This window comes from Oncorhynchus mykiss, chromosome 19, assembly GCF_013265735.2.
Source record: "Oncorhynchus mykiss isolate Arlee chromosome 19, USDA_OmykA_1.1, whole genome shotgun sequence".
NCBI classification, from domain to species: domain Eukaryota; kingdom Metazoa; phylum Chordata; class Actinopteri; order Salmoniformes; family Salmonidae; genus Oncorhynchus; species Oncorhynchus mykiss.
In genome coordinates, this window is record NC_048583.1 from 39,992,242 (window position 1) to 40,011,454 (window position 19,213).

Below are 19,213 nucleotides of genomic sequence, written 5' to 3' on the forward strand. Positions count from 1 at the left end.
TCCATTTCAATATTATCGCTTGCACAGTGCTCCTTGGGATGTTTAAAGCTTGGGAAATCTTTTTGTATCCAAATCCGGCTTTAAACTTCTTCACAACAGTATCTCGGACCTGCCTGGTGTGTTCCTTGTTCTTCATGATGCTCTCTGCGCTTTTAACGGACCTCTGAGACTATCACAGTGCAGGTGCATTTATACGGAGACTTGATTACACACAGGTGGATTGTATTTATCATCATTAGTCATTTAGGTCAACATTGGATCATTCAGAGATCCTCACTGAACTTCTGGAGAGAGTTTGCTGCACTGAAAGTAAAGGGGCTGAATAATTTTGCACGCCCAATTTTTCAGTTTTTGATTTGTTAAAAAAGTTTGAAATATCCAATAAATGTCGTTCCACTTCATGATTGTGTCCCACTTGTTGTTGATTCTTCACAAAAAAAATACAGTTTTATATCTTTATGTTTGAAGCCTGAAATGTGGCAAAAGGTCGCAAAGTTCAAGGGGGCAGAATACTTTCGCAAGGCACTGTATTTAACTAATATCTCATTTCCATCTGCAGTCCCTTGGTAGGTGAACATATAAACATATAAACATTATATACTAGCAGACATCTTACTGTACATGCTTCAGACATCTTAAAAACAGAAGTCAAGACATTACACATCAAAATCAGTGCACTTTATTGCTAATAAATTGCTGTTGGATCTGATAATATTGGGGTTCTAAAAAACATAAACACCTGGTAAAAACAAAATATTGCACATAGCCCTGTCATCATAGAAATAGCTAGAGGGCAAATGACTTGACACCTGTGGTACTGTACACCAGGTTCTGTTTTTCAACCCACCTCACAGGTTCTTAAGCTCTTCTCCACCTCAGAGTGACTGACGGGCCTCTGGGCTGAGCCCATCCACTCTCTCTGACTGGTGAGCCAGGTGTGGTGGTGCTGCAGTCTGACCTGTCTCTCTGTGCACATCCTCAGCTCCTGTTCAACATCCTGGATCTGCAGAGGGAAAGTCAATAGATATGGGGTCAAATAGATTCAATAGATATGGGATCAAATCATAATCAGTCGGAATGATTGGTTCTATAAAACAGGAGGTGTCACTAAAAATGACCAATAGCTATGGGATCAAATCATCAATAGTACGGATTGATGCTCTTAAAATAGCCTAGGATTTGTTACCGAAACAGCTTTAAAAATCGAAGGGGTTGAGCATCACGTTGATATTTTATATTAAAGACTATCCATAGGTTGAGGTTCTGTAAGCTATTTTCTCTTTTCCCAATTGAGTTCTCACCTGGTTGTTGAGGGTGCCCTGTAGACTGAGCCAGCGGTGGTTAAGACCGCCCAGCTCATCAGCATAATCTGGGTGTTCATATCTCCCTCTGCTCGTCTGCAACTCCGACTGGTTGACATAGTCCACTGTGAGCTGGCGGACTGCTATCTCAGCCTTACACACCTGTAGGAGAGAGAGAGACGTCGGGAATCGAACAATTTGTTTATGCAAATATAAATATTTTTACATGACCAGGTATTGAATAAGAGAGGACAAACTGAATCTGGCAGTTGCTACCTTGAAGCTCTGAAGGACTAGGTTGAGGTTCGCGTTGGTGGAGGTGGTTTGGTGGACCCTATCCCGCTGCTCTTCCAGCCTGGCCTCAGTCTCTCCAACCCAGGCTAGCAGCTCTGTCAAGGCCCCCTGTGGGGACAGCCTCTCCATCAACAACTGACAGACGGAAGAAGAGAAGGGAGAGGAGACAGTCAGCAGCATTGCAGTTCTTGACAGACTCAAACCGGTGTGCATGGCACCTACAACCATACACTGTTCAAAGGCACTTAAATATTCACCCTCTGATTGGCACACATACACAATCCATGTCTCAATTGTCTCAAGGCTTAAAAATCATTCTTTAACCTGTCTCATCCCCTTTATCTACATTGATTGAAATGAATTTAACAAGTGACATCAATAAGGGATAATTGCTTTCACCTGGATTCACCTGGTCAGTCTATGTCATGGAAGAGCAGGTGTTCCTAATGTTTTGTACACTCAGTGTATGACCCACTCACCTGATGCAGAGTCTGCTGCACAGCAGGTATATCAGACAGAATGCCAGCCCAGTCCTGCTCTATCTGTCTGAGCTGGGTCTGTACAGAGCAAGGCTCTGGCGCAGCAGACTGGGGCTCTGGCGCCGTCTCTGCCTCTCTCAGCTGCAGTAGGTGTGTTCCAGTGGTGATCACTGAGGCCTTCAGAGCCGACCTAACCTCCAGCTCTTTGGTGAAGTCCTACAAACATGACAACAGACATGGTCATATTCATCAGAGGGTCATTCACCCCAACATATTCTCACAGGCGTTGACTTGAATGGAAAAAAACTGTCCATATAAGATTCTGGATTTACCATATACTGGTTAAGGTGGGAGTGAATGGGTTTCAGCTCTCGCTCCTGATTGGCTGTGAGAGTGAAAATGATCCAACTGTTGATGTGTTCTCTGGCCCCACCGATCCACTTGCTCAGTGCCACAAAGTCACGGGAAAACCTGCAGTCGTGAGATTAGGGTCTTTCTGGATTTTGGTTTAAAGGTTCAATTCTGACGTTTTCATCTCAATATAACATTTATGGGTAACAATTAGGTACCTTACTGTGATTGTTTTATATTAAAATGGTAAGATATGTATTTATATATATAGCTTCTTAGCCAAGAGCAATTTCTCAAGCAATAATTTTGCTAGGACTGCCTGGGAGTGGTCTGAGTGGGTAGGTGAAAACTGCTCTTACACTAAAAGGGCATTATCATCATTTTCACAAATTCACATATTATTCCATCCTCATAGTGTGGAAATACAGTATGAAACATAGGAAAATCACATTTTTGATTGCATTGGCATTTAATAAGTAAATGCAACACCACTATCCCAAGTGGTTTCAAAATGTCAAAGCTGAAAACTTGCCAAATGCAATTATGAAGTTTCATATCTCATTTCTAAGCACTGTATCAAAGTCCTCACCTGCTCCACAGTTTCCTGTTCCTATCTGTGCTGACTCGTTGTTGCTCCAGCCTGAAGTGAAAGGTGGTCCAGCGAGCCTCCAGGCCACACCCAAACACACCCACCCCTTGGCAACCCGCCTCCTTCAGCCACCTCCCCTGCTCCTGCATCCGGCTGAACTTTGCCCCACTCTCATCCAGGACTGCTCTCATTTTCTGCCCAAGAGAGAGAACCTAATCATCAGTCTCTTCAACATAAGCCTATACGCCCCCATCATATCCCACATCCCATCTCTACTGTAACACACTATAAAACCCCATCTCTCACACATGGCCCCAGCCCCAGCTCCTCAGAACCAGGCTGTGAATGAGGAAAACACTTCTAGTTCTAATAGAACATCACAAGAAGGGCTTCTGGACGAGGTGCACCACTCTGGCCATTTTGGATGATTGAGAAGAAAAAGTAGCAGAACCAGATATAGCCATGGAGCTGGCTGGGGGAGAAAAAACGGAAAATGACTGCTAGGTTGAGAATATACAGTTGAAGTTGGAAGTTTACATAAATTAAGGTTGGAGTCATTAAAACTTGTTTTTCCACCATTCCACTAATTTCTTGTTAACAAACTATAGTTTTGGCAAGTCGGTTAGGACATCTACTTTGTGCATGGCAAGTAATTTTTCCAACAATTGTTTACAGACAGATTATTTCACTTATAATTCAATGTATCACAATTCCAGTGGGTCAGAAGTTTACATACACTAAGTTGACTGTGCCTTTAAACAGCTTGGAAAATTCCAGAAAATTGTGTCATGGCTTTAGAAGCTTCTGATAGGCTAATTGACATAATTTTAGTCAATTGGAGGTGTACCTGTGGATGTATTTCAAGGCCTACCTTCAAACTCAGTGCCTCTTTGCTTGACATCATGAAAAAATCAAAAGAAATCAGCCAAGACCTCAGAAAAAAAATGGTAGACCTCCACAAGTCTGGTTCATCCTTGGGAGAAATTTCCAAATGCCTGAAGGTACCACATTCATCTGTACAAACTATAGTACGCAAGTATAAACACCATGGGACCACACAGCAGTCATACCGCTCAGGAAGGAGACGCGTTCTGTCTCCTAGAGATGAAGGTACTTTTGTGCAAAAAGTGCAAATCAATCCCAGCAAAGGTCCTTGTGAAGATGCTGGAGGAAACAGGTACAAAAGGATCTATATCCACAGTAAAACGAGTCCTATATCGACATAACCTGAAAGGCCGCTCAGCAAGGAAGAAGTCACTGCTCCAAAACCTCAATAAAAAAGCCAGACCACGGTTGGAACTGCACATGGGGACAAAGATCGTGCTTTTTGGAGAAATGTCCTCTGGTCTGATGAAACAAAAATAGAACTGTTTGGCCATTATGACCATTGTTATGTTTGGAGGAAAATGGGGGAGGCTTGCAAGCCGAAGAACACCATCCCAACTGTGAAGCACGGAGGTGGCAGCATCATGTTGTGGGGGTGCTTTGCTGCTTTAGGGACTGGTGCACTTCACAAAATAGATGGCATCATGAGGAGAGAAAATTACGTGGATATATTGAAGCAACATCTCAAGACATCAGCCAGGAAGTTAAAACTTGGTCGCAAATGGGTCTTCCAAATGGACAATGACCCCAAGCATACTTCCAAAGTTGTGGCAAAATGGCTTAAGGACAACAAAGTCAAGGCATTGGAGTGGTCATCACAAACCCTGACCTCAATCCTATAGAAAATTTGTGGGCAGAACTGAAAAAGTGTGTGAAAGCAAGGAGGCATACAAACCTGACTCAGTTACACCAGCTCTGTCAGGAGGAATGGGCCAAAATTCACCCAATTTATTGTGGGAAGCTTGTGGAAGGCTACCCGAAAAATTTGACCCAAGTTAAACAATTTAAAGGCAATGCTACCAAATACTAATTGAGTGTATGTAAACTTCTGACCCGCTGGGAATGTGATGAAAGAAACAAAAGCTTGTTAAAATAAAGTGGTGATCCTAACTGACCTAAGACTGGGATTTTTTACAAGGATTAAATGTCTGGAATTGTGAAAAACTGAGTTTAAATGTATTTGGCTAAGGTGTATGTAAACTTCTGACTTCAACTGTACTCTGAGCTGAAAATTAGTATATTTCTTTAGCAAATTACTATGAATTAACAGACTTATTTCCTAAAACTTGTCAATACTAAACACCATGTTAAGGTGTGGGACATTCATTGTGTATATAACTTGCAGGATTATTATGCTCCAGCAGCTAGAAGTTGTCTGTCCACAATTCAACTGTGGGAACATGGAGGCTCTCAACAACAGCCAGCAGAAAGAGTTGGATGCTACTATACGAGGGATTGTTTGTGAAGAGATTTCTTCTGCCCTGGACTTACAATTAAAACTGGTAAATGAATCATTGGCAGTGCTCACTGCTAAAGTGGATACCTATTCAACCAAAGTGGAAGGTCTGGAGAAGACAGCCAATGCGACAGAGGTGCGGCTCCATGACCTGGAAACAGCGCATGCTAAGTTGGAAGGGATAATCAAACTCCTAAAAAATAAATCACTCTAAATCACTCAAAAATCATTCCTGTAAATTCCATGTGCAAGTCAGAAGACTTGAAACTGGTATGGAGCTTCCTTCATGAGCAATCTTTTCTATAAACTGTTCGGGTCAAGTCAAGCGGCTAATTATATGCCTTTACAGCAGAATCTGGGGGTCTGACCTATGCAGGGAAGAGGATCAGCACATACCCTGACCTGAGTGCCGAACTGCTTAAACAGAGTGAAACCTACAACGAGGTGAGATCCCAGCTACTTAGGCTAAACCTGAGATGCGGCTTCATCCACCTAGCAAAAATGAATTCTGATCTTCCATAGCACAATACACACGTTTTCCACTGCCAGGAAGGCTCAAGACTTCTTGGAGAAGCACCTCAAATCCAACACAGAAGGGGACACGCCGACAGATGGAACCCCATGACTGGCTCATTATTCAGGTATGCTATCCATGCACAATCACGCAGCCTATGGCTATGATGCTGCCCTCAGCATAAGAACACCCCTCATGTTTGGGTACAAGGAACAATAGTACTATTATTTCTGAGCATTGAACTTGTTATAATTATATTGCCTATAGTCCAGGACATTTACACAATGATGACACCATGCCAATTCATGATCAATATATGGATCCTACAGCTATCCTATTTTTGACTGTTTGGGCATTAGGCTTCCATATCTGTCATACCTTATTTCTGTTTTCATTTCCGTTCTTTTTTCTTCATTACCCACCCTTGCATGTGTTAAGGGTGGGTAAAAGGCACTTTGTTTCTCATTATAAAAACGAAATTTCAAAATCAGTCTTGGAGGTGTGTTTCCTGACCAATTCTGTGTTTGTCCCCCTGTCACGGTATTCTGTATGTGAAGGAGAGTCGGACCAAAATGCGGCGTGTAGATTGCGATCCATGTTTAATAAACAAACGTAAAACACGAATCGATACAAACACTACAAAACAAAGAACGTAACGAAAACCTTAACAACCCTATCTGGTGAGAACACAGAGACAGGAACAATCACCCCCAAACACAGTGAAACCCAGGCTACCTAAATATGGTTCCCAATCAGAGACAATGACTAACACCTGCCTCTGAGAACCATATCAGGCCAAACATAGAAATAGACAAACTAGACAATGAAACATAGAATGCCCACTCAGCTCACACCCTGACCAACCAAAACATAGAAATATACAAAGTAAACTATGGGACTCCGACCGCAAAACCTGAACCTATAGGGGAGGGTCTGGGTGGGCATCTGTCCGCGTTGGCGGCTCTGGTGCTGGACGTGGCCCCCACTTCACCTTAGTCTTCCCCCACTTTGTCCTCCTCCGTGCCCTCCTCACCATGGCAACTCTTCTCAATGGACAGAGGGGCGGCAGCTCGGGACAGAGGGGCGGAAGCTCTGGACAGAGGGGCGGAAGCTCCTGGCTGACTGGCGGCCCCTGGTTGACTGGCAGATCTGGAAGAGTCTGGCTGACTGGCAGATCTGGAAGAGTCTGGCTGACTGGCAGATCTGGAAGCTCCATGCTGACTGGCTGCTCTGGCTGCTCCATGCTGACTGGCTGCTCCATGCTGACTGGCAGCTCCATGCTGACTGGCAGCTCTGGCTGCTCCATGCTGACTGGCTGCTCTGGCTGCTCCATGCTGACTGGCTGCTCCATGCTGACTGGCTGCTCTGGCTGCTCCATGCTGACTGGCGGCTCTGGCTGCTCCATGCTGACTGGCGGCTCTGGCTGCTCCATGCTGACTGGCGGCCCTGGCTGCTCCATGCTGACTGGCGGCCCTGGCTGCTCCATGCTGACTGGCGGCCCTGGCTGCTCCATGCTGACTGGCGGCCCTGGCTGCTCCATGCTGACTGGCGGCCCTGGCTGCTCCATGCTGACTGGCGGCCCTGGCTGCTCCATGCTGACTGGCGGCTCTGGCTGCTCCATGCAGACTGGCGGCTCTGGCTGCTCCTTGCAGACTGGCAGCTCTATGCAGACTGGCAGCTCCATGCAGACTGGCAGCTCCATGCAGACTGGCAGCTCCATGCAGACTGGCAGCTCCATGCAGACTGGCAGTTCTGAACAGGCGGGAGACTCCGGCAGCGCTGGAGAGGAGGAAGGCTCTAGCAGCGCTGGACAGGCGAGGCGCACTGTAGGCCTGATGCGTGGTGCTGGCACTGGTGGTACTGGGCCGAGGACACGCACAGAAAGCCTGGTGCGGGGAGCTGCTACCGGAGGGCTGGGGTGTGGAGGTGGTATTGGAAAGACCGGACCGTGCAGGCACACTGGAGCTCTTGAGCACCGAGCCTGCCCAACCTTACCTGGTTGAATGCTCACGGTCGCCCTGCCAGTGCGGCGAGGTGGAATAGCCCGCACTGGGCTATGCAGGCGAACCGGAGACACCGAGCGCAAGGCTGGTGCCATGTAAGCCGGCCCAAGGAGACGTACTGGAGACCAGCTGCGTAGAACCGGCTTCATGGCATTTGGCTCGATGCTCAATCTAGCCCGGCCGATACGCGGAGCTGGAATATACCGCACCGGGCTATACACCCGCACTGGGGACACCGTGCGCACCACTGCATGGTGCCTGCCCGGTCTCTCTAGCCCCACGGTAAGCACAGGGAGTTTGCGCAGGTCTCCTACCTGGCATAGCCATACTCCCTGTGAGCACCCCCCCCCCCCCCCCCAAGATATTTTTGGGGCTGACTCTCGGGCTTCCTTCCGCGCCGCCGTGCTTGCTTGCTTCGCCAACTCCATTCTCCGATAACCTTCCGCGCACTGCTCCATCGAATCCCAGGCGGGTTCCGGCACTCTCCCTGGGTCGACCGCCCACCTGTCAATCTCCTCCCAAGAAGTATATTCCATACTGTACTCCTGTTTGGGCTGCTCCTGTTGCTGTTGCCCGTTACCACGCCGCTTGGTCCTGTTGTGGTGGGTGATTCTGTCACGGTATTCTGTATGTGAAGGAGAGTCGGACCAAAATGCTGCGTGTAGATTGCGATCCATGTTTAATAAACAAACGTAAAACACGAATCGATACAAACACTACAAAACAAAGAACGTAACGAAAACCTTAACAGCCCTATCTGGTGAGAACACAGAGACAGGAACAATCACCCCCAAACACAGTGAAACCCAGGCTACCTAAATATGGTTCCCAATCAGAGACAATGACTAACACCTGCCTCTGATTGAGAACCATATCAGGCCAGACATAGAAATAGACAAACTAGACAATGAAACATAGAATGCCCACTCAGCTCACACCCTGACCAACCAAAACATAGAAATATACAAAATAAACTATGGTCAGGGTGTGACACCCCCATAAAACACTGAAGACTATTTCATTTCCTCAAAATCCCCAGAATGAATCTATAACTCAAGAAATCTGTCATTAATTTTGACGTTTTGCCAAGGATGTTTTAGTTGCACAATTTTATATTTAACTAAGATTAGTAGTGCAGTATTTCTCAAGGAAGAAAATGTGCAATGTGTTGTCTTATGTAAATAAAGTAGGAGCTGCTGGGCAGATTTGTCTCACTGTCTATGCTTTGGATAGATAGAGCAATCACCACAGCTGTTCATCCCATGTTAGTGGGCAAATGGACACCGTGAAATCAAAAACCCAACCTTCATTTGCCGGTCGTGACGCACAGATGTTTCAAACTTCACTTTATAACCAAAATTGTCCTATTTACACTTTGTAGTCAATTTTGACACTAGAATAACTGTTTCTGACTCATATCGATGCCACATAGGCCGTTTTCAAAGGGATTTGTTCCTTTTTAAAGGCAGTAGCTCCTTACTACAAAATCCTACTTTCTGTAAACAGTTTGAAACTGAAGTGAATGAATTCATAATGAGTTTTAAAAATTCCATCGACGATCCTCAGATTTTATGGGACTCCATTAAAGGTTTTGTATAAAAAAAACAATGCAACTGCATTTGCATCTGGGCTGAATAAATCACAATTCAAGAAAATATCAGAATTTGAAAAGTTGTTAACAACGTTAGAGCGTTCTCTCTTTTTCAGACTAGGTAGCGACTACTCTCATCAAAGTCAAGACAGAACTAAATATAATGATAAGAAAGAGAGCAGAATTTGCCACCCATCGACTTAGACACAACAATTATTTCCAAGCTTCTCAGTAATGAATTAATTAGTGGATATTGCAACTATTGAATCTGAATCAGGTGAATTACTGTCAGAACCCAAATGAATCAACCAAAGATTGTCCCGTTTCTAAAAAGAATTGTACACCTCTGATTGTAAATCCACACCAAGCCAGTTAAAGCCTTTTTTAGCAGTTATAAGAACTCCCCTTCTCTAAACTGAGGAAGCCGGCTTGCTGGTAGCCCAAATCGCTCTCCATGAACTCAAAAGTGCACTGGATAACATGAAAAAAGGAACCAATTAGCTCCATTGTTACTTAAAAAGATTAATACAGCTGTCCACAAAGGTTCCTTTTGAAGGGATGTAAATACGGCACTAATCATGCTTTTATTAAAAAAGGGTAAAGGACGTCACCCAGTGCTCTCACTATCTACCTCTATCTTTGAAAATACATATATTCAACTTTTTTATTTTTTATTCTGTCATCCTGTCTCAAAACTTACTTACCCAACTTGGTACATCCGGATCAAAGGGGGTTTGTTAAAAAACAATTATCCTCAGATAACCTCCATTGTCTATTACATATGTGACTCATTTCAGGAAACTAGGTGTATGTCGCACTTCACTACTTGACAGAGAGGCATTTGAAAGTAATCATCATTTTTTATCAAAATGCATTTTTTGGGCAGAAATGCCATCTGGAACAGATGAACTTTCATGTGCCCTAATAACAAACTTGTATTTCATCCATAAATATGAATACAATTGTTAGCTTACGAGCCTAGATGGTTTAGCCACAAAAAAGACAGGAAACTTCCAGCTAGCCATGATTGGCTGAGATAATGGATTGCCGGGATTGGTCTGCCATGTAGCATGCATCTGTCTATAACGTGAGCTGTTCAGTATGTGTTGATAGTCCTTTCTCTTCGGAATAACTGAAATAAGAAGGCAAGGTGATCCCATCTCACCTCTGTTATTTTTATTTTATAGAAAGTACACCAATATCACTCAATTCTATGGATCACGTAATTTCATTATATGCCAACGATATCAAACTTTATCTAGACAATGTGTCTCAATCCCTCCCAATAGCTTGGAAGATCATAGACAAATTCAGCATCTCAAGTTATAAAATAAATCGAACCAAATCTTCCCTACTGCCTCTCAAGACCCTGATGGAGGACTCCATCTCTACTAATGGAATCCCAATCATTTCCCATTTTAAATATTTGGGAATAGATGTATTTCCTTCCTTGCCTGAAACTTTAACAGAATGCTCAAATTAATTAAATCCAACCTAAGTAGATGGACTATTATCCCAGTTTAACCGGCAGAATATCTATTGTCAAAATGAATATATTGCCATGGCTGAATTTCTGTAGTTCATTTCTTCCCTTGTCTCCCCCTTCTGCCTATTGGGATAAAATTCTTAGTTCGGTTTCAAAATGTATATGGCAAGGTAAGCGAGCCCGAATAAAATTAACAAACTTGCAGAGGGAAGACGTAGGAGGACTATCCGTACCAAACTTTAAATTTTATTTCCAGGCACCAGCATTTATCCCATCCTAAATTGGTTTAGACATGATTCTTCCGTCCCCTGGCTGAGTTTAGAGAGAAATATGGTGTCTCCTACTGGACTGGAAGAGGTGGCATTTACTGATAGATCCCTTAAACAATGTAATATGGTGTCTCCTACTGGACTGGAAGAGGTGGCATTTACTGATAGATCCCTTAAACAATGTAATATGGTGTCTCCTACTGGACTGGAAGAGGTGGCATTTACTGATAGATCCCTTAAACAATGTAATATGGTGTCTCCTACTGGACTGGAAGAGGTGGTCTCCACTGATAGATCCCTTAAACAATGTAATATGGTGTCTCCTACTGGACTGGAAGAGGTGGCATTTACTGATAGATCCCTTAAACAATGTAATATGGTGTCTCCTACTGGACTGGAAGAGGTGGCATTTACTGATAGATCCCTTAAACAATGTAATATGGTGTCTCCTACTGGACTGGAAGAGGTGGCATTTACTGATAGATCCCTTAAACAATGTAATATGGTGTCTCCTACTGGACTGGAAGAGGTGGCATTTACTGATAGATCCCTTAAACAATGTAATATGGTGTCTCCTACTGGACTGGAAGAGGTGGCATTTACTGATAGATCCCTTAAACAATGTAATATGGTGTCTCCTACTGGACTGGAAGAGGTGGCATTTACTGATAGATCCCTTAAACAATGTAATATGGTGTCTCCTACTGGACTGGAAGAGGTGGTCTCCACTGATAGATCCCTTAAACAATGTAATATGGTGTCTCCTACTGGACTGGAAGAGGTGGCATTTACTGATAGATCCCTTAAACAATGTAATATGGTGTCTCCTACTGGACTGGAAGAGGTGGCATTTACTGATAGATCCCTTAAACAATGTAATATGGTGTCTCCTACTGGACTGGAAGAGGTGGCATTTACTGATAGATCCCTTAAACAATGTAATATGGTGTCTCCTACTGGACTGGAAGAGGTGGCATTTACTGATAGATCCCTTAAACAATGTAATATGGTGTCTCCTACTGGACTGGAAGAGGTGGCATTTACTGATAGATCCCTTAAACAATGTAATATGGTGTCTCCTACTGGACTGGAAGAGGTGGCATTTACTGATAGATCCCTTAAACAATGTAATATGGTGTCTCCTACTGGACTGGAAGAGGTGGCATTTACTGATAGATCCCTTAAACAATGTAATATGGTGTCTCCTACTGGACTGGAAGAGGTGGTCTCCACTGATAGATCCCTTAAACAATGTAATATGGTGTCTCCTACTGGACTGGAAGAGGTGGCATTTACTGATAGATCCCTTAAACAATGTAATATGGTGTCTCCTACTGGACTGGAAGAGGTGGTCTCCACTGATAGATCCCTTAAACAATGTAATATGGTGTCTCCTACTGGATTGGAAGAGGTGGTCTCCACTGATAGATCCCTTAAACAATGCAAACTACGCCTTGGTCCTATTATTGCTCACACAATTTCTATTTGGCGCAAAATTGAAAAACAATGTAATTTGGAATCAAAATAGCATGCCAATACTCCAATATTTCACAATAATGCCTTGTGATCTGGAGGGCAGCATTTTGCATCCCCCCAATGGTCCAAAAGTGGAATCCGTAACCTTGCCGATATCATGGACAGTAATGGTTCCAAGATTTGAAAGACACATACACATTCCAGGCAACTCCCTGGGGAAACCCAACTACCGAACCATCCAATGATAGATCTATAAATAATAGTGCTGAGCTCTTAACCCGAAATCACTGTTATTTTGGGGTATTTAAACAACTAATTCACAAACGTCGGTGCAATTATTTGAATTCCATGAATTCCAATTCCTGTTGCTTCACGAGGTATCTCTCCCTGAAAATACATTATCAAAATGATTGATACAGTAGTTGGTATTCATCAGTCATAAAAGTATTCCTTATTTACTTTGAAGAAATAGAAAATAGTGATGGTGTCAGGCAGCATTGGCAGCAGCTCTATAGAGATGAGATGATGACTTGGAAGGAAATAATTAAGTCATCATATAATACAAATGAAATATACACAACAAGTAAAGTAATGTGAATAAATAATGGTTAATAAGTGATAAGCAATAATGGGCAGTCACTACCATCATCAGACTTGTATTAATTGTTTTATTCTGTTTTGTTACAGATTTCAACCGAAATAATCAAAATTATTTTTAAAATAATCGAACCGAAACCGAACCGACCTCAAAAAGCACTAACTGCTCAGCACTAATAAATACAGTATCTCGGGCTCCCGAGTGGCGCAGATGTCTAAGGCACTGCATCTCCGTGCTTGAGGTGTCACTACAGACACCCTAGTTTGATTCTAGGCTGTATCACAACTGGCTGTGATTGGGAGTTCCATAGGGTGGCGCACAATTGGCCCAGTGTCGTCCGGGTTTGGCCGGTGTAGGCCGTCATTGAAAATAAGAATTTGTTCTTAACTGACTTGCCTGGTTAAATAAAAATAAAAAAATATATAAACAACTTTTGTAAAGCTTATATTTCGAGCTAGCCAGTAAAAAGTATGGTCCATAGATCTAAGGTAGAGATATGGGGGGTGGGGACTGACAACCAACCTGTGTTGCTAGGCAGGGTGGAAAACATGGGGGTGGGGGGGTTGGATAGAGACAAAGCACAAAGCGTAATTGGAGGTAGAGTGCAGCGGGCACGAGTACATAGAATGTCCAATGGGTTCCAAATGAGTGGAAAAAAACTTGTGCACAACCAAGACAAAGTATGTACAAAAAAGGTTCTTCGGCTGCCCCCATAGGAGAAACCTTTTGGTTCCAGATATAACCCTTTTAGGTTCCATGTAGAACCCTCTGTAGAAAGGGTTCTACATGGAACCCAAAAGGGTTCTTCTTGGAACCAAAAAGGGTTAATCAAAGGGTTCTCCTATGGGGACAGACAAAGAACCCTAAAGGTTCCAAACTTTCCAATTTTTTTCCAAAGATTGGACAGAGAATCCACTGAACTGTGATCAGTGTTCATTCTTTTGATAAATAACACATTTTTTATGTTTTATTTTCTATTAATAAGATGTTAAAGCACATGGAGTGCTACCTGATAGACAGAGAGTTTCTCGCAAATCTGTGCCACTGAGTCCTCCTCCAGGTGCATCTTGGACAGGTCAGCGTCCATATCCCTAAGCAGGGTGTCCAGACTGGTACTTTCCTCCTCCCACTGTGTCCATATCTACAACCAAACCAACAACAACAATTGAACACAACTGCACATAACACAACAGACATTTTTCTATACACCATCTCAAACAGTCACACCGGCACACCTCAATATGAGTCCATATCTAGCTTTAACAAAGCCAATGTTTCCTGTGCTGTGTCTACCATAGAAATCCTACTCAATTACTAGAGGGACTATGTCATGAACCTTCAAAGTTCCAGAATGGGGTGAAAATGGGAGCCATATCGGTCAGGGAGAATTCCAAACCAGTCTAATTGGAATGAATGGCAGTAGAAGGATAGTCCTGATTTTACTTGTGTAGGAAAATAAAAGTAAGGCATGTGTTATATAACAAATAGTGTTATAGAATTATTGTCAATGTAAAATATTGTCATATCATTTATCAATACAGTTTATATGGGTTTTATAGCAATTGTCTCTATAAATAGCCTCTGAAATATATGTAAACAGACCATAAAATGTCATGTCTAAATTATTAATTGTTTTGAAAGTGTGAATGCTATTATATGATACAATATCAGTACTTGTTACATTTACAACTTTTCTAAGTCATAAAATCAACTGATTTCAGCCAGTGTATGGCTGTGAATTGACTGCATTGTTTGAATGGTTTGAATGGCAGTTCATTTGAAACATTTCTGGAATCATTCCTCTAAAACTGTCTGGCTAGCTAGCGAACAAAAATACAGTACAGATAAATACTTCAAATTCATCATTTTACACAATATCTTATCATAGCACAGGCAAACCCTGGATGAGCCACTCCCTGACCAAAATGGCTGACCTTTATCCCATCATAAGAAGGCTCATGTCCATTCCAGTATTCTAATTCCTAACTATTTGGTGCCTACCTGTAATATCCACTGCATCCTGGTGCCTCTCTCCAGGGCCTGCTGCTGCAGTTGGGTCACCCTCTCCTGGAGGCCCCTCATCCCTCCCTCCCACCTCTGGAAGGTGCTCTCTGCGACTCTCGTGGATAGGTGCTGCAGGGTCCCCAGGTGGATCCCCAGGAACTGGAAGAACTTCTGTCAAATCCATAAGAACCATAGCAGGAAGAAGGAACAATAGCACCAATGCATGCTGTTTCAATACCAACGATTACACAAGAAGCCATATCTTGGTTTCTATGGTGGCTGAATGAAAACTGAATCCAAGGTAGCTATCTAATCGCACTTGATTGGATCAGTACACAATGGAGGATCTGAATGGTGTGCGCTCACCGAATGTGTGCTAAGGCAGTCCTGTAGCTCAGTCCTGGTGTGGAGCTCCAGACCAGGCCTCTGTGAGAGACGCTCTGAGCCCAGGGTGACCAGCACTTCCAGGCCATGTAGCAGCCTCTCAAACTGCTGCTGGAGATCCACACTGGCCCTCAGCTCCTCACGTCTGGCCCCCACAGAGCCCAACACACTTTCCAGCACAACCTAAATACACATTATAAACAGTATGATACCCACATGCAGTAATTTTACATGATAACACACATGGTCATACGTAACCACACGCTCAGAACTAAAATCTTCATCATTATGTATGGGGTCACGGTTTCAGCATTCAAATGTATGGTACCAATCACTCCCACTGAATGTGTTCATTACTCCGATTCCATTGAGCAAGGCCTTGTTTTAATGGAATGTAGTTCCAAAGATAAGTCGGACAGCAGTCATTCTGAGTCAAATAAAAATAAATAAAAGAGGGAGAGGTTGAAAGTAAGGTCAGCTCTATTCCAAATAATTTAACTGAGGTGACTTATTTCATTGGGTAATATAATAGACTAATGTCTCAGCATGGTCCATGGAGTTCAGTACATATAAATGTGTTCAATAAATGTGTTCAGGTGTAGGTGTTATACAGGACTATACTGTACCTCCAGCTTGTAGGCCTCCTCTATGAGTGTGGAGGGCAGACCCTGTCTCTCTGCCCTCTCCTGCAGGGAGGACACCTGGCAGGACTGAAGCTGCAGCTCTCCCTGGACCTGCACCACAGCCTAAACACACACAATGCAAATACACAGGTCAAACAGCCCACACCCTCAGCTGATCCCTCAGACCCATCAGATGTTTACCAAATCAGTGGAGGGGTGACACTTTGCTGTTTTTTGTAATGGATATTGCCCCTTCGAAGGTGATCACTAAATATCACGGTCATTTAATGACAGTTTGTGGATGGTTCATCCAGATGACAACATCTTTAAGTCGGACATGAATTAATGACTTAGCTGTAAGCTATCCACATAGAAGGATTTATAGTAGACCCAACTGTAACTATTTAACATCGATAGCTTTACTTATGACTATTAATGACTACATATGAATGAGTTTACAGTACCTGTAGCTGCTTGCAAGTGTCTTGAGGGACAGCTTCGTTAGTCATTTGTTGTACGGCCAACTTATTAGCAAGAAGGGCTGCATGCAACTCTTTTAAGAGTGTCTGTTGAGTTAGATCAACACAAAGTACAGTATACCAAAACAATTACTGCATAGCACAACAAATCAATATTTGATGCTGTGTTACATATCATATCCTTACGGTAAGTCAAAACATTACAAACTGTACAGTTTTAAGTGAGACAAGGCAATGTTAAGTTAAGAGATCATTTCAAATCCCTATCCACCAAGTAAACACAATCTAAACATCTACCACCATATAGTAATACAACATACGTAATACAGATGTGCACTGTACCGAAACTGTAATGCAGAAGTCCAGTTGTTGTTATAAATGTTATATTATAACTGGGTGGTTCGAGCCTTGAATGCTCATTGGCTGAAAGCTGTGGTATATCAGATGGTATACCACGGATATGACAAAACACTTATGTTTACTCTTCTAATTATGTTGGAAACCAGTTTATCATAACAATAAGGCACCTCGGGGGTTTGTGGCATATGGCCAATATACCATGGCTAAGGGCTGTATCCAGGCACTCCACATTACATCATGCATAAGAACAGCCCTTAGCCGTGGTATATTGGCCATATACCACACCCCCTTAATTCCTTAAATAAACTACAGGGAGTGCAGTGGTGGTTCTGACCTGGTGATGGCCTGTCTTCTCCAGTTGGGCCTGCAGCTGCTTCTCTCTGGCAGCCAGACCGCTCTGGACCACAGGCAGGAGTTTACCTAGGTGATCCACACACCGATGACCTCCACCTGACCCCAAAACACCAATTACCTCTGACCCCTGGGAGGTCAGCTCACCACCCAGGGTCACCAGCTCTGCTGCCAGAGTCTGTGAACAAAGATCAAACACATAGACACACAGAGTCAATAGTCTCGTTCAACTGACTGAACTCTGCACTGAACACGCATCAAATTTGGAATCAAATAAAACATAGTTATGAAAACCAAACCATATGGTTTAAAGTACTTTGGTGGGGATTGAGAGTGCTTTAGTGTTGACCCTACCTCGAGTTGCATCAGCTGGAGCTGTGTGTCCTCATGTGACTTCCCTGAGGGGGACGGCAGGAGCCGGGTCAGTGGGGACAGAGATAGGCCCACCCCACATAGCACCTCAAACAGACCCTCATCCAGCCTCTGATGAACCTCCTCATCCGGCACAGACTGGAAAAACAAGCCATAGAAACATCAAATATAGAGAGTGATCATTAAAACCAACATGGAGAAAGTGACAACCCTGAAAGAAAACTGATTTTAAAATACTTTGTCTGACTATTTTTCTCACATGGAATTGAATCTCTTCTCCGGTGACACCCTTTTCCCAATTCCATGAAAACAGTGATATGTTAATGAGCAATGATGTCTTGAGACTGACTTGAATTCTACACCCACAGATCAGTTCCCTCACCTGAGTCACCACCTCACTGGCAGTCTGGCCCAGCTCCCGCAGCCGACATATGTGTGTCTGTATGTCCTGAATGCTGTGGGAGTCAATGAGACTACTGGCTGATCCATTGCTCTGACTCACAGATGAGTCTGTCCCCTTTAGAGTGAAAGAAAGAACTCACGTACAGTATGACACCATTTGTACTCCACATTTACACAAACACACATACCCACTGTGGAACACTACACACTTGAAAATGTGTGTCATTTAAGAGTGGGAGCTGCTTACATCAGAAGGACCTTGCTGTGCAGTCTGCTCCAAGGCCAGAAGCTGGTTGTGAAGGTGTGTCCACTTCCTTTGGACCCCTGCGTCCCCCCCCCCTTCAGGTTCAACAGGAACTCTAAGGAATGAGTTGCAGTTCAGCCTGGTCTCATAGACTGAAATCCGATCATGAGTATGATATGTTACATTTGGTATGGTTACAAAAAAAGGCAAGGCGGGTGGTTGGTTGGTCAGGGTGGATGGATGGGCGGATGCTACTAACTACTTTTTAGCTACTTTGCAACTACTTATCATGTTAGCTATCCCTTCCCCTAACCCTTATACTTTTAGCTATCCCTTCCCCTAACCCTAACCTTAAGCCTTTATTCTAACTCCTAACCTTAACCCCTAGCCAACGTAGAATTGGAATACGTAACATATCATTAGTTTTTAAAATTCGTAACATATTGTACATTTTACAAATTTGTAACATATTATACGTTTTTAAATTTCGTAACATAACATATATGAATTGTAATTCATAACATATCATACGAAATGGATGGTGGACAAATTAATACATACCATACAAAACGTAACATATCATGCTAAATGGAGTGTTTGAGATTGACGTACACAATAATACGAAATGCTTTGATACCAAGTTGTGCAGTTAGATGGTTGTCAGAACCACACACAGCCTTGGAGAATTCCATTGAGAACACA

General features: G+C 43.3%; 1 protein-coding gene across 14 annotated transcripts in view; it reads right to left on the bottom strand.

The window, feature by feature from the left end:
• Positions 1-19,213, bottom strand: part of syne2b (spectrin repeat containing, nuclear envelope 2b) — a 142,854-nt gene that overhangs the window by 37,116 nt on the left and 86,525 nt on the right. For 12 of the 14 annotated variants that reach the window (XR_005037720.1, XM_036954795.1, XM_036954792.1 and 9 more), the window contains 15 exons: positions 18,515-18,626; positions 18,248-18,382; positions 17,848-18,003; positions 17,477-17,671; positions 16,768-16,869; positions 16,307-16,426; positions 15,663-15,863; positions 15,294-15,467; positions 14,302-14,433; positions 3,015-3,208; positions 2,407-2,545; positions 2,075-2,290; positions 1,578-1,730; positions 1,302-1,463; positions 848-1,003 (listed from right to left, as the gene is read on the bottom strand). Coding sequence is in view for 13 of the 14 variants with exons in the window: in XM_036954795.1 (XP_036810690.1) it covers positions 848-1,003; positions 1,302-1,463; positions 1,578-1,730; positions 2,075-2,290; positions 2,407-2,545; positions 3,015-3,208; positions 14,302-14,433; positions 15,294-15,467; positions 15,663-15,863; positions 16,307-16,426; positions 16,768-16,869; positions 17,477-17,671; positions 17,848-18,003; positions 18,248-18,382; positions 18,515-18,626 (2,347 nt within the window). In the remaining variant the exon portion in view is untranslated. Of the gene's footprint in view, positions 1-847; positions 1,004-1,301; positions 1,464-1,577; positions 1,731-2,074; positions 2,291-2,406; positions 2,567-3,014; positions 3,209-14,301; positions 14,434-15,293; positions 15,468-15,662; positions 15,864-16,306; positions 16,427-16,767; positions 16,870-17,476; positions 17,672-17,847; positions 18,004-18,247; positions 18,383-18,514; positions 18,627-19,213 lie in introns of those variants that run through there. The other 2 variants (XM_036954793.1, XM_036954798.1) reach the window with 2 other exon arrangements.